At 51.6% G+C, this 14262-nt stretch overlaps 1 protein-coding gene across 2 annotated transcripts in view; it reads right to left on the bottom strand.

Moving 5' to 3' along the window:
- Positions 1-11345, bottom strand: part of MYT1 (myelin transcription factor 1) — a 42094-nt gene extending 30749 nt beyond the window's left edge. For both annotated transcript variants that reach the window (XM_086474529.1, XM_086474528.1), the window contains exons 1-3: positions 11253-11345; positions 3314-3368; positions 1388-1418 (exon numbers count right to left, since the gene is read on the bottom strand). In XM_086474529.1, coding sequence (XP_086330655.1) covers positions 1388-1418; positions 3314-3368 — 86 coding nt within the window. In that variant the 5' untranslated portion in view covers positions 11253-11345. The remainder of the gene's footprint in view (positions 1-1387; positions 1419-3313; positions 3369-11252) is intronic.
- Positions 11346-14262: the final 2917 nt, after the last annotated feature.

Genomic DNA, 14262 nt, shown 5'->3' on the forward strand with positions numbered 1-14262 from the left:
AAAACTGATTCCCCACACACACACTGCATTTTTGATGTGGTGAAATGAAGCCTCCGGTAAAAAGTAAGTAGGAAAGAGCCAAGCATGGAGGTTTTCCAAAGCAGGTGGCTATTTGGGATGTCTCTGGCTTCGGTGTGTTGATTTAATCCCTTTAAAAAGCACCAGAGCAGAGGTGATCCTTGCCATGCTCTGGGCCAGGCTTTCCCATCCCTGCTGTCCTCCCGAAAGGTTCCATGTATTTTGACAGGAGTCCCAAAAGGGGAAAGGGGCTTCCAGGTCTATTAAAGCTGCTCTCCTTCCCTGCAAGAGCCACCGCACCGACCTGCTCTCCCCCTCTTCGCAGCCGTCATACGCTTGACAAAAGGGCCTCTTATTCTTATGCAGACGATGCCTTGCTTCCAATTAGTCGATTAATCGTCCAGTTATTCAGGCAATTAGGTGACAGCTGCAGAGATGGCTTTGTGGAGCACTCTGTCCTGCCCCTTATATGTGTCACCTGCTCCAATTACCACCTCCACTCAAGTGTTCAGCAATAAAAGTTGGAGAAGTGGCATGCCCGCCGCTGGCTCCTCCCGTCTCTCCAGAGTAATAGGAGAGCAGAGGAGAAGAAATGCTCTGAAATTGGGTTGGTCGAGGTCCAATTACTCTTTGACACACGCGGCTTTCTAACGGAAGCCGCTAGGAAAGGCAGCCCCTGCTATTAGCGCCTGTCCAGGTTAAAGACTCCTACCTCTTGCGTAAGCTCTTGTGCAAGGTTTAAAGGGAGCTTAGAGACGGGGGAGGCTGTTATTTATAATGAGAAGCTCTGTAGGGCTGCAGAGGCTTGCTCCGGCTCTTCTGGCTGCTGCTGTTGGCATGCCAGCGCTGCTAAATGAGGGACAACAGGACCTCGGTGACTCAACGGGGGACACGGGGCCAAAGGAGGAGCATCTGGCATGAGGAGCGATGTGACACGGTGTTGTTTAGGGTCAACAAGAGGATGTGAAATGCATGGAGAAGAATCTCTGGTTAGTAGGATGTTGTCCCTAATGATCCTGCAACACAAAGCGTGAGCATCAGGTTTTGCTGGGGTTTAGATCTGGAGTGGGACGGAGGATGGCTGGAGGGTCTTCGGTCTGGCGTGACCCATCCAGAGCCCATGTTTTCATCCCTTTCACTCCTGTGGTTCCTCTGATGGGTGTTGTCAAGTGGTGCCCTGAGGGCTTGGACACAACGAGGTGCCCACCAATATAAGCCCCCCAGCAAGACCTCCACCCCGTTAGTCCCGTGGGTTTGCTCCCCTCACCCAGGTTCCTAAGCCTGTAAGGAGCTGCAGGGCTTTGCCCACGGCAGTCCCAGGCTGGGGCCTCCCCTCCCTCCCACCGCCGAGGAGGAGCAGGGTCCTTACCTCACCTCCTGGCCGATCAGCTCCGTGGGCACTGGGCGAAGGGGCAGGACGCAGCAATGGAAACAAACACAAGGTCAAAAACACGACAGAAGTGCCCAACCCTGCCAAGACATCTCCCTTCTCTGGGAGATCCTCTCCTGCCTGCAGCTGGGTTTCTATTGCCTCCTCCGACATCCCATTTGGGAAAGACAGGGGCAAATCTATCCTGCCATCGTTTACTGCATGCCAGCCTGTAGGAAATCGTAATCCTGCCTTGTAAATCCTCATGCCTGTGCTTCATTTCAGGCACCTGAGTGCATGTTTGCAGCAGCAGGGACTACCCCTCTCTCTCTTTAAATACATGATGACTTTAAAGTCAATGAAGCCGTACTGATATAATTCTTTTAAGTAAAGACCAAGTTTTCTCATTCCTTCTTCTCCATGTTTGCCTTTAAAACACGCTCCCTAGTTACTTTTTGCACAGTTCACTATCGTTTTGCTGCAAACATGTAAATGGCCACGTTTACCCTCTACCTATCAACAGGCACAGGCACATTTTTCTCCCCCTTGTCACATCAGACTGATGTGGGAGCCCCTGCCTATGCTCAGACACGTGGTAGGGGATGTTTTGCTTGGCTTTTAGGGTAGTTTGTAGGGTTTTAGGGATTATTCCCCACTTAGAAATAAGAGGACTTCTCACTGTTTACAATAACAACATACAGCAACACCACATTGCTGCTGAAACCTTACATCCAGCCAGGAATCCAAATAATCGGGAGGGGAAAAAACCCACAACACAAGTCTAAATTTGCCCAGGCTAAAAACCATAACGCGTTTGCTCAATTTGTTTGAGCTAATTGGGTTTCCTGGGATCCAGCTCCCGGTGGGACGACTCACAAGCTTCAACAAACTGGAGGCAGCGGCAAGTCCCAGGGTGCATGCAGGAAATTACCTTTTCACATCAAGAAACCCAGATCCAAGTGTGGGGAAGGCAGGGTGCGAGAAAATAAATAGAATCAGGGCACTCTTATTAGCAACCTGAGCGAGCACCTTTATGTACGTGCAACAAAGCAGTGAACCCCAAATATCTAAGCTTGATTCAGCACAATTGGCAGGATCTAGAGTTTGTTTTGTTTTTAAAAAGATGCCGATGCTGAGAAGAGCGAGGAGGAAGGTGGGTCGGGAGGAAGGAAGGTGGGCCAGCACAGCTGTGTGGGTGAAGCTGCAGTCATCACGTTTTTTCAGCCAGCCCCGTTCGGTCCTCACTACCAGCCGCCTTTGCAATTCATCAAATCCACGGCCCCAAAATGGAGAGGCCGGTCTGTAACCATCACACGTGGCTATGGGACCACCCCAGGTGACACCCTGCGCTCTGTATCGGAGCACCTCACCTTCTCCCAGAGGAAAAAACCACGCAAAGACAGACCTGCACATTCTTTTCCAAGTCGGAAAATAAATAGCAATCAAGCTTTGCATTAACAAGTCATTTGTCCTCACGTCCCTGCTGGGGGACGGCCCTGTTTGCTTCTCCAGCATGCGCTACTTCTGCCAGGCATTCTCAGATGTGGAACTTCAAAGCCGCTGGCAGAGCGTGCATGATGAAAGCCCTGGGAGCTGATCTGAAGCTCCAGCAATTGCGAGCCCCCTAAAGCAAAGCATGCAAAGGGGCTTTTTTTTTTTCCTTTTTTCCCTTTTTTTTTTGCTTTTTTTTTTTCTCTTTTCCTGGGTGTAGGCACTGGGGGTTAAATGTTGTGAGGGCCTGTAAAGGGTTGTGGTTGGGAGTTTTCCAGGTTCGTAGACAAACTTTGGTGGGGTTGGAGGGGGGACAGTGAGGATAACTTAAAGAGTTAAGCCTGGAAGTGAAAAATCAAAGCCTATTTGGAACAAGGGAAGTGCAGGGAGCTCAAGTCTATGCATCCCCGCGCGGCGGGATAACCAGCTGCTCACCTCTGATAGACTTCGATCGCGTGCGTGCTCTCTTATCGTCATTTTCTAAACTCATCTGGAATGGAAAGAAAAGATAATTGTTGAAAGATAACAAGAAAAACACTGTTAAAGGGCCATCTCACATGCGGCGTTGCTCTGTGTAAATACCTGGGCAGCAGGGAAAGCTTTCCCATGTTTTTGAGACCGAGGTTTCTTGCGTTGAATTTATTATTCAACCCACAGGGCTGAAATTTAGCAGCCTTAAATTAATTTCCACATCCTGGGACACAACAAGGACTTTCTGCTGTCAGGTACCGCAGGGAAACAAACACCCAGGTGTAATGGCCTGTGATGGAAAACGGCCGTGTCCGAAATATCACTTGTTAAGGGCAGAACCGATTTCTCTGGATTTACACCACAGAAGTGCCGTGAGCACCTAGGTGAGAAGCCAGCACATGTTCAGAAATCTCTGAATATGCAGCTGAGCTGATCTCATGCCTGGGAAGGGCAACTCTTCATGTAGTGCCTTAAAGACCAACCTCTCCTCTCTGCTTAAATTTGACACAAAGAGGGTTGCATCTAAATAACCCCTGCACCGTGGACATCAAACAGGAGGGTCCGCGGGGAATACGGACATGAATAAGTAACATCGGGGACTTCAAAGTGCTTGATATTAATTAAACATCACAACATGCCACAAGGTAGCGGAAAGCTGAAGTGCAGCCACCTCCGGGGTGCGACACGGGCTCCGCGCCCTGGCGTGGGGGGGAGCTTTGAAATCAGGCTGGGCCTGGAGGTGGGAGCAGGAAAAGAAGGGGATCGCCACGGCAGGGCAAAAAGACAGAGCCAGAATGACAGAAATGGGATCTCATTAAACTTGTCAATGAAGTCGCTGGCGCGGTCAAAGAGCTGGTTTTCCGTCTCGCCCTTGACACAGACGCTCTCCCTGCAGGCAGGCGCGTTTGGCGGCGAACGCCAAGGGGCCACGCGGGACCCGGGGTGTGAGCAGGGAGGGGGATCGTAGCCTGGTAGGTTGGGGACAAGGCAATTTGGGGTTTATTGCAGTGTTACCTTCTGGGACGTTTCCTCCTGAGACAGTGAGAAGGAGAGAGAAAAGCAAGGGGGGAAAGGACCATTTCCAAGTGGGGTTTGACATCGTTAAAACAAATTCTCTTTGGAGCATCCTCTACAATCCTGGGTGGAGAGGGATGCAACCAGCTCCCGTGCCATCCCAAATCAAGGAGGCTCCACAGCACCTCCGAAAGAAAGGGGGACAGGAATGGCTGCTCCCCCTGGTCGAGGAGCAGGAAGGGACACACATGCAGAATGTGGGCTGCCACCCCATCCCCACATGCACCTTGAAACCCTTTCTTTATGGCCGCTGCTTGCAGCCCCCAGCAGAAGGGGCTGGGGGTCCCCACCCATCACTGTCAAAGGATGCACTGCTCAGTTTGGGCCTCTCTTGTCCCCCCCCCCTGAGGTTTGGGGGTGGCGAGGAGGGAGGGGGGGAGGCAGTTGGGCAGGCAGGGAGAGGGGACGGAGGCCCCGAGCCGATGGGACGCCGCTGTTGAAAACACTTCAAAGGATAGGGACAAAATTTCCCCCGAGTGCCTCTCTCCTTCCCACTGCCACCCTCCAGAAATGCAGCATTAACACGCAATGATTTATGTGATTTGTTAGATGGGAAGATTGGAGGGGGGTGGGGAAAAAAAAATCAGAACCTGGAGCAATTTATGCGTGCTGTCAGCATTCAGCTCGTGGCACCGCGGTGTTGTGCTCCACGTTTATTACAATCTTCCCAATAACACAGCAGACAATTACTATAATTTCTATTTTTAAAGCCCTGGTTCCCTGCGGACCAATGGCTCACGTTTAAAGTGTGGAGAGGAGCAGGTGTCAAAGGGACTTCATTACATTTATGAGCCTTTCAACGTCGGCGTGTGCTGAGCGAGCTCGCTAAAGCCGCCGCCGCACGCCGACAATACGACTAATACGTTTGATTGCTGGGAGCCTGCCTCCAACCAAAATGAACCTCAGAGAGGGCTTTTTCTTTTTCTTTTTCCTTTTCTTTTTTTTTTTTGACAGTTTTCCCAGGGAATTGGCACGTGTTGGGCTGGTGCCTTGGCAATATGGGTTTCCTGCAGATAAATTATTCAAAGTGGCAGAGGAGGGCAGGCTGCGGGAAGCATAATGGGCACTGCCTGCACCGGGCCAGCGCCAGGCAGTGGAGCTGATGGTTGTGGCACTTGTTTCCAAAAAGAGGTAGGGCTGAGAGCCTGTGGGGACAGCGAGGGAAAAGCAGAGCAAAACTTCAATTCTTTTAAACCTGCCCTTCAAGGACAGGCAGGCAGGAAGGGCTCAAGCTGCTTGTCTATAAATGGGGAAGATCCCGTTTCATGTCACATTTGTCTACAAAAAAATTAGGTACCACGTCTGAGCTAACATCCAGGCTCCTCACTACACCATAGCACCTCACAAAGAAATTCCTCCCATGGCCTTCCACACCTCTTTGCAGCCAGGATCAAATACCTCAGGAAGACGAGAACACACTCGGTCACCGCATGGGCAAAGGGGACAGGAGCCACCTAAGGCAGGGACAGACCCAACCTTGCTGAGGACCAAAGGATGGAAAAGCCGAATAGGCTGCCTTGCCTGTCCCGACTGTAAAAAGCAGCCTTTAAAAAAAATAAATAAAAAAACCACACAAAAAAAACCCAAACAAACAAAACCAAAACCCAACCAAACCACCCCAAAACTAAATTATTGGGGGTTTCCCCATAGGGAAGACCCCCATTGCTTGGTTAGAGAACTTGACACAGCTGCGTATTCATAATGTTTCTCTTACGGCACCAAAGGGGTGGGGTGGGCTCTGCACACCCAGACTCTGTTTTCTACCATCGGGCTCCTTTTCTCAGCTTAAATCAATAGCGGCAGCATCCTCAAAAATCTTCATTTCCCACCGAAGTGCAGAAACACCAGGAAAAATACCCATTTCTGAGCTCAGCCCCTGCTCCTCCCAGGCCACTTAAATTAACTGACGTGGCCATTGCTGCGCTTCTGGAGCCTCCGTGGTTATCGGGCTCGGATGCAGGAAGGTTACATGAAACCACTGTCCTTTATTGTTCACCTCCTCGGCGAGAAGCCCTCTAGACAGATCGTTTTAACGCAAAATTTCAGGTCACATAGTGCATGTTTGCAGTCTTGGAGACTGACGGGGTATTTTCATTTGTTCTCTCTCTTGCTCGCATAATAGCCAGGCTGAGAAGCTATCTGGATTTCACTCTTATTATTTTAGCTCTGAATGGAAAACAAAGCAATCTGAAAGGAAACCTGCAAATAAATTCTTGCTACCCGATGGCAGCCTCAGAGCACTAGTCCAGCTAGAAAAGACAGAGGTTTATTCCGCTCCTCCTCACCTTATCACTGGATTGTCTCTCCCGTTAAACCAAAGCAAGCATCCAGCAGGTTTCCTAACCCAGCACCACGGGACAATGCAGTGGGAAGGACCCTGTGCTGGGTGTCAGGGCACTCGCTTCAGGATTCAGCTCCACGCTCTGCCGCTGACAGTCAGGGTAACCTTGAGAGCATCACTTCATCTCCGGGTGCCCCCCTTTTCCCCTCCTTCTGCTCACTAAAGGAGCCGTGGTGCAGGGGCTACTTCTTACCCTGCGTTTGCCCTGCAAAAGGAGCCTCTTGACACAACCATAAGACAAGCTATACTGATGATATCCTGATGCTGCCAATCTAAATCAATGAGGTTCAGACAGATAAACGTGAGAGACAGTTTAACCTGAGTACAATGTGAGTTTTAACAGCCTACTTCTACAGTAATGGTCTTGCTCTGCTGCCAAGACTACAGCAACACAGCACGGATCTGAAGTTTAATTTTCTGGAGTACCTACAGGGTTGATATTTTCTTCTTCCTTATCTTAATACACGTTTCTTTTCCGATGGAAGACCGAGGTGCTAACATAAAGCTGCTGGAGCCTCCGTGCACTGATGCCCAGGTGTGCCTGGGCTTCGACAGCTCTATGCAAATATGCCATTAAGGGCCACGCTGAAATTCCCCACGGTCAGCGGTAATACTTTATATGTATTCAAGAGCACCACGGAGCTCAGAGAAAATAAACATGCTGAAAAAGCCTTCAGCTGGACAAAGGGAGGTGAGGATTCAGCAGGAATATTTATTTTACTCTGAAAGCAGCAGAGCTTCCACCAGTGCTTATTTGTGGATAGAGCAAAATGCCATTTGCAAGAAGCTGTGTCCGAGCGTTAGAGGGACAGACAGACAGACAGAGCCTCTAGTTTTAGTTAAAAAACCCCAAACCTAAATTTGCCCAGCAGCAGGTAGAGCAGGAGGAGGAAAATGCCAGAAGATATGACATTTTTCCTACAGAACTGTTGAAAAGTGGTTTTCTACTTGGTCCTTCCCCTCTTCCAGGTCCAAAGAGCCCCTTCTTTAACTCCTCAAGGGAAAAGGCAGCACTGCCCACCCTAACGAGGCAGGACCCCACCCCACCTCACTCTGCCCTCGCTATGCAGAGTCAGAGGATGGTCCAGCTCCCCCAACCCCATTTCAGGGCTGGGTTCAAAGCCAGGATGAGGGAAGGGAAGGGAGAAGGATGCAGCGTGGGAAAACCTCCACCATCACCCACCTTGTCCCAGCAAATTCCTTCAAGCTCTCGCCAGGGAAGATTAATTTACTGGTTAATTTGCCCCGTTGCCCACTGCTCCTTTCCTACCCGAGGATGGCCTTATCAGCATGAGCCAGTGAAGGGAGCAAACCCTGAGGTCCAGCTGGATGTAGACTATGGGGCAAATCACAGCCAGGCCACAAAACTGCCCCTTGGCACCTGCCAACCAGTGAGGATGGGTTTGAATCCTGATTTCTCCTCCCTTTGCCTTTTTTTTTTTTTTTTGGAGGGTTTTTTTTTCCCCACCCCCTGAGGAATCCCCCTTCCCCCTTGGCTGCTGCAGGCTGAACACAAGTAGAGAGACCTGGATCTGGGTCTCCACATCTCTCCTGCTTGCTCTTTGCAAAGTGCCATGGCATTGTCAGTCATTGCAGAAAATCAGGAGGGCTTCATCCCGCTGGACCTTCTCTAGCTGTTAATTTTAAAATAAATAAGTAAGGGGTGATGGAGGAAGAAATACCCTTGACCACGAGCTGCCTCTACTTTTTAAAAAGGCTCAATAGTAGCTCCTAGCTGCTATTTTATAACCACACTCTGAGGTTAGGGTTTTTTTTTTCCCCCTTCTTCCTTTAGGGTCTTCCTTGCTGCTTGATTTAAATCCTCCTGACGTTCCACCTATTGTGAGTCCCGTCCTCGGTTGAATAAACTACTGTCTGCCTTTTGCTCTCTGGCTGCTTCCAGGAAAAGACACCCTGCGCAGTGTTCTCTGGCTCAGAGTCGGGGGGCGGGGGGAGGATTTTGCCTTGACATCTTTAGCTGCAAACCCACAGCTTGTACCCACCTCAAAATTAAAAATTACAGCTGTGTCACCAACATCCTCCCGACGCCGCGCTGTCAGTTTGCGTTTGCCGAAAGGGACCAACCCCCGCCCAAAGACAAGCCCAGCGCTGCGAACGAAACGCTTCCCGAGCGCTAACGCTCGGCAGCGATGGCACAGGCATCCTCCGCCCGAGTGAAGCGGACCAGAAAAGATGCTCCCGAGCACCACGTGTGCCACAGCCGCAGCTGCACCGCGCGCCTCCGCAGCGCTGACATTCGAGCATTAGGCCGGGGTGATTTCATATGCAGCGGTTTAAGTTGACACGTACTTTCCTCTTGACTGTCTGAAAGTGCCACAACACGCAATCCAAGCGCCATTTCACGTGCAGAGAGACCCGAGTGGCCCCGTACGTGCCAACAGCTCTTACGCCAGAGGATGAGGGGTAGGGGAGGTAAAAGCAAATAAATATAATATTGCAGTTCTTCAGCCTCATTGTTTTCAAGCTCGGTAATAAGCTGCCTTTTTCATAAGATTATCCTCAAGTGGCACAACGTGAGGCGATTGCTGAAGTGAGCTACGCGAATATCTCCGAAGAGGACTGCAGCAGACGTTGCTCGTGGCAGGGGATGGGCTCTGGTGGCCCCATCAACATCAGCCCTCCCTGTCCGAACAGCAGCCAGCCTTCAGCAACAGCCTGCCCGCTCTTCAGCGGTTCCCCCAGCCACGGCACGGGAGGTTAGAGAAGATTTGGGAGAGAAAGATCCATTTCTCCATCAGTCATCATGGTCCAGGACGGGCGCAAGCAGGAGCGTCCGTGCAGAGAGCACCTCTCCCCAGCTCTCTTCAGAGATCTCATTTCAGACCTGTCAGGGGAAATTCTATCCTGCGCCTGGACTTCTTTAGAGGCAAAAATAAATAAGTAAACGTGCCCCACATCCCACTGTCCTTCACCGTTGCGTATCCGGTGGATTACGAGCGGTAACTGGCGTGAAGAGCTACGTTTAAATACAGTATGTATTGATGAGCACACACGCAAGTGCAAGCGTGTGCACACAGTGCAAATCCGGAGGTTAGACAGGGACTGAGACTTCTTCCCCGCTGTGAGATGAGAGGGCTGCACACACACACACACACACACACACACACACACACAGACACGATATCCAGGCTTAAACTGTCCTAAGTTCCACCCAGATTTTAGGAAAACATAACAGAAGATAAATATGCTACTGCACTGATATGCAGAGAAATATTTTAAGTTCACTGTTTTTTTGCAGAACCAGGACTACTGCCTCCAAAAGCTGCAGCTCCTCAAATCCTACTCCCACTTCAGATGCCCCCTCCCCACCTCCTCCTCTTGCCCCCCCCCAGACCACTCACTCTGTTCAAACACAGGTAAGCAGAGCTGGGGGTTGCAAGGAACGGTTAACGTTAGCAATGTGCTTGGCAGAGGCAGAGCGCTAGATGAGCACCAGGTACGAGGAATATTACCTTTTGTAATCATGGCTTTATTAACATACAACAACCTTATTAAATCTAATCTAAGTGCTTATTTGGCAGGTTCAATAGAAAAGCCTTAATTGAGCTCATTTTAAATATAGCAACAACTGCTTACTCTGCTTTCTAAGAAGGTGTGAGCTTTCCTGGCGACACCTGCTCGCACCTGACAGCTTGTTAGTGAAGAAGGATGGGTTTTAAGGGTGGATTTTTGCTGGTTTGGGGGTTTTCCCAGGGCTTGGTTTACTTGGGGATACAGGAAGAGCCAGTAACATCAATCACCCAAGAAGGGCTTCCTCCACCACCGGGTGGGTCCGTCTGCCCATCTGAGATGGTGCCTCGCTACCGGCAGGCCAAACCGGGACAGGAAGTGCCATTTGCGTAACGAGCAGCCCAGTTCTATGCTTAATTAAAGCTTCCTCATCTGCTGGCAGTGAATCTGCCAGGAGGTTTGACAGCCTTGGCTGGACCTCTTTCATCAGCCACAGCTGCAGCAGTAAATGAGCGGCTCTGTTGAGCCCCCAGGAGCTGCCCGGGGTCCCGGTGGGGATGAATGCCTCGCTTGTCTCCTCCAAAGGCACCACGGCTTCACCTGGCGTACGAGGGGCTTCTTCCGACCAGCCGGCGCCGTGGAGAAAGGGCCTATTTTAACAGGCCTGGGACTGACCTAAATATCCAGATCTAAGCCATCCTTGAAGGATGGGACTGGAGAGGAAGACAAGGATTTAAATATCTGGACTCAAAGCCAAATCTTGACAGCTGGAAGCCCTCTCTGCCCGGATTCATCACGCAGAAGGTCTGGCTGTAGCAAGGAGACAGAGACTTCCAAGTCCTGCCTATCGCTTTGGGTACCAGAAAGGCTCCATCCCCCCCCCGCCCCCTCCAGGACCACCTGGTCCATAAGGGCTGGAGCAGCACGTGGCCCTCGTCCTGTGGCCAACGCATCGGGCGGGAGGTCACCACGCTGAAAGAGAACATGCTTGTGGAGGGCCGAGGGCTTTCTGCTCACCTTGATGCGTGTGCCGTGCAGGCTGGCGGCTCCCTCGCAGCTGCTGATCTTCTCTCCGCAGGTCCACCTCTGATTCAGCAGCTCACCCCGAAACTCATTTTCTGGGGAGCAGAAGAGGAACACAGGGTCAGGACAGAGCGTCAGCCCAGCACCGCATCAGTTGCATCAACCGGAGGCAAAAATACGGTATTTATTCCCTGCCTGCTTTCTTTAATGGCTACACAAATCCTGCGTGAGGGTCTTCATGCCCTGAGCAGGACCCCAGGGTGCCACACCAAGGCAGAGCGCCCCAACCATGATGAATTTGCATGCGCACCCTCAGCCTCCCCCAAACACTGCAGCGCTGCTCAGCTCGGTCCTCAGTGGGAAACCAGTATTAACAGGGAGTGTCACTGGTGGGCTGGGCAAGGCAGCTGCCAGCACCAGCCAGGGAGCCTCACTGTGCCCGTGGCAGCTGGCAAAGGGCTTCTTCCTTACACCCTCCTCTCTTTCCAGAGGTGGAGTTAACTTTTAATCTTTCACAAAAACGTGCACATCTATAGCAGTGGATGGGACTCATTAGCTGGGCATCGCTGAGAGCCGAGCAGGGTCCCCACGCAGTTTTCCACCACAACTCTCGGTGGCACCAGCGTTTTGGGAGCGGGTCATTACAGTGATACGCAGTGAAGGTGCAAAACAAGGGTCTCGGAGTTAAAGCTCCCAGACACAGCTACTTTGCGAGCAAGGGAGAGCAGGCGAAGAGAAAGACTGTGGGAAATACATACTTTACAAGCAGATTCCTGGCACTTTCCCTTCATCTAGTACAACTTCAAACTTCTTCAAGGGGCTTGCACCGGCCCTGCCGCACACAGATAGATCTGGAGCCGCTGGGCCAGCATGGAGGAGCTGCCGTGGCCCGGGAGCTGCATAGCACAGGTTCCCCTCCCACGCAGTTATTGCTCAGAGTGATGAGATCAAGAACATTTTGCCCTCAGGCTCTGGCCTCCAGGTTCCCAGCGTCACGGCTCACCTTGGCAAACCATTGTTGCTTTGGGCACCGCCGCCGCCACGAGCCTTCCCCTCGCACCTTTAATTGCGGCTCCCTCTGGCACCACTGAGTACTGAATAATTCACTGCCCGTTCTCCAAGTCTTGCTCCATTCATCTTCTACCACCAATGCAAAGGAGAAGGGAGAGCATCCCCCAGAAGGAGGCACGTGAGGAGCTGCACACACACTCATTCATCTCGAGCTGCTAATAGCCTGGGGAAGAGCTCAGGGCAGAGGCTTCGTTTCCTCTGCCAAACAGGCTCCCAGGCTTCCTTGACCGTGCTATTGGGGTGATCTCAAAGACGAGGAAAGCAGGGGAAAGGCTCACACACACACTAAAGGAAACCTGTGGAAGGTGGGTGTTTCCAGCAATGGATAACTTGCTGAGTGTGTGGGACACCAGCCAGGCAACTTTGGATCTGCTCTGCCACAAAGCAGCTTTTAGGAGTGTGAAGGGTTGACCCTGGCTGCACACCAGGTGCCCACCAAAGCCGCTCGATCCCCCACCCTCCTCAGCTGCCCAGGGCAGAGTAACTACGGCAAAAGGCTCATGGGTTGGGACAAGGACAGGGAGATCACTCACCAATTACCATCATGGGCAAAACAGACTCAACTTGGGGAAATTAATTTATTACCAATCAAATCAGAGAAAGGTAATGAGAAATAAAATCAAATTTTAAAAACACCTTTCCCCCACCCCTTCCTTCTTCCCTGGCTTAACTACCTCTCCCTCCTCCCCCCAAGTGGCGCAGGGAGATGGGGAATGGGGGCTTGGGGTCAGTTCATCCCACATTGTCTCTGCCGCTCCTTCCTCCTCAGGGGAGGACTCCTCACACTCTTCCCCTGCTCCAGCGTGGGGTCCCTCCCACGGGAGACAGTCCTCCACGAACTTCTCCATCATGAGTCCTTCCCCACAGGGTACAGTTCTTCATGAACTGCTCCAGCGTGGGTCCCTTCCACGAGGTCACAAGTCCTGACAGCAAACCTGCTCCAGCCTGGGCTCCTCTCTCCGCAGGTCCTGCCAGTAGCCTGCTCCAGCACTGGCTTCCCACGGGATCACAGCCCTCTTCAGGCACATCCACCTGCTCCAGCGTGTGGTCCTCCATGGGCTGCAGGTGGATATCTGCTCCACCGTGAACCTCCATGGGCTGTGGGGGGACAGCCTGCCTCACCATGGGCTTCACCACGGGCTACAGGGGGATCTCTGTTCCAGTGCCTGGATCACCTCCTTCCCTTCCTTCCCCTCTGACCTTGGTGTCTGCAGAATAGTTTCACATCATCTCACTCCTCTCTCCAACTGTTACTTTTCCCCCTGCTTAAACATGTTGTCACGGAGGCGCTACCACCGTCACTGATGGGCTTGGCCTTGGCCAGCGGTGGGTCCATCCTGGAGCCAGTTGGCATCGGCTCTGTCAGCCATAGGGGAAGCTTCCAGCAGCTTCTCACAGAAGCCACCCCTGTAGCCCGACCGCTACCAAAACCTCGCCACGCAAACCCGTTACAAGAAGAACACGCAGAAAATAGCTAGGGAATTTATTCCTCCCCTGCCTGTGTCTGTTCTCTGTCTACAAGACATCAAGGAACAACCAGTACGTTCCATAGTGCTCTTGCAAGAATGAGTACATCGAGAGACTGGGATAATTCGATCCTGTGGTGATGTACCATCCAAGTGAGCGCCTAGGATAGATGACCGTGAAAGTCACCTTCCTGTATTTGTCCTAAACCAGAGCTGTTCTGAAGCCAGGAGGGCAGCTGGGGGGGATTTCTCTAGGTTTCACAGGAGAAACATCGGTGTTGGAGACTCTACTCTGAAGCACTGTGTTCCAGCCTGGACCCACAGGAAAGGCACAGGGCTTGGAAACAAAATCTAAGAGTTGCTGAAACATTATTCTGCTCTGAGGAAAGGGAGCAGGGAGGCACAGATGGCCAGGCAGATGATGAAAACCAAGCAAAATGTGGGAAAGAAGCTAGGAAGGGACAGAA

This window comes from Leptosomus discolor, chromosome 17 (assembly GCF_034619465.1).
Source record: "Leptosomus discolor isolate bLepDis1 chromosome 17, bLepDis1.hap2, whole genome shotgun sequence".
Classification (NCBI taxonomy): domain Eukaryota; kingdom Metazoa; phylum Chordata; class Aves; order Leptosomiformes; family Leptosomidae; genus Leptosomus; species Leptosomus discolor.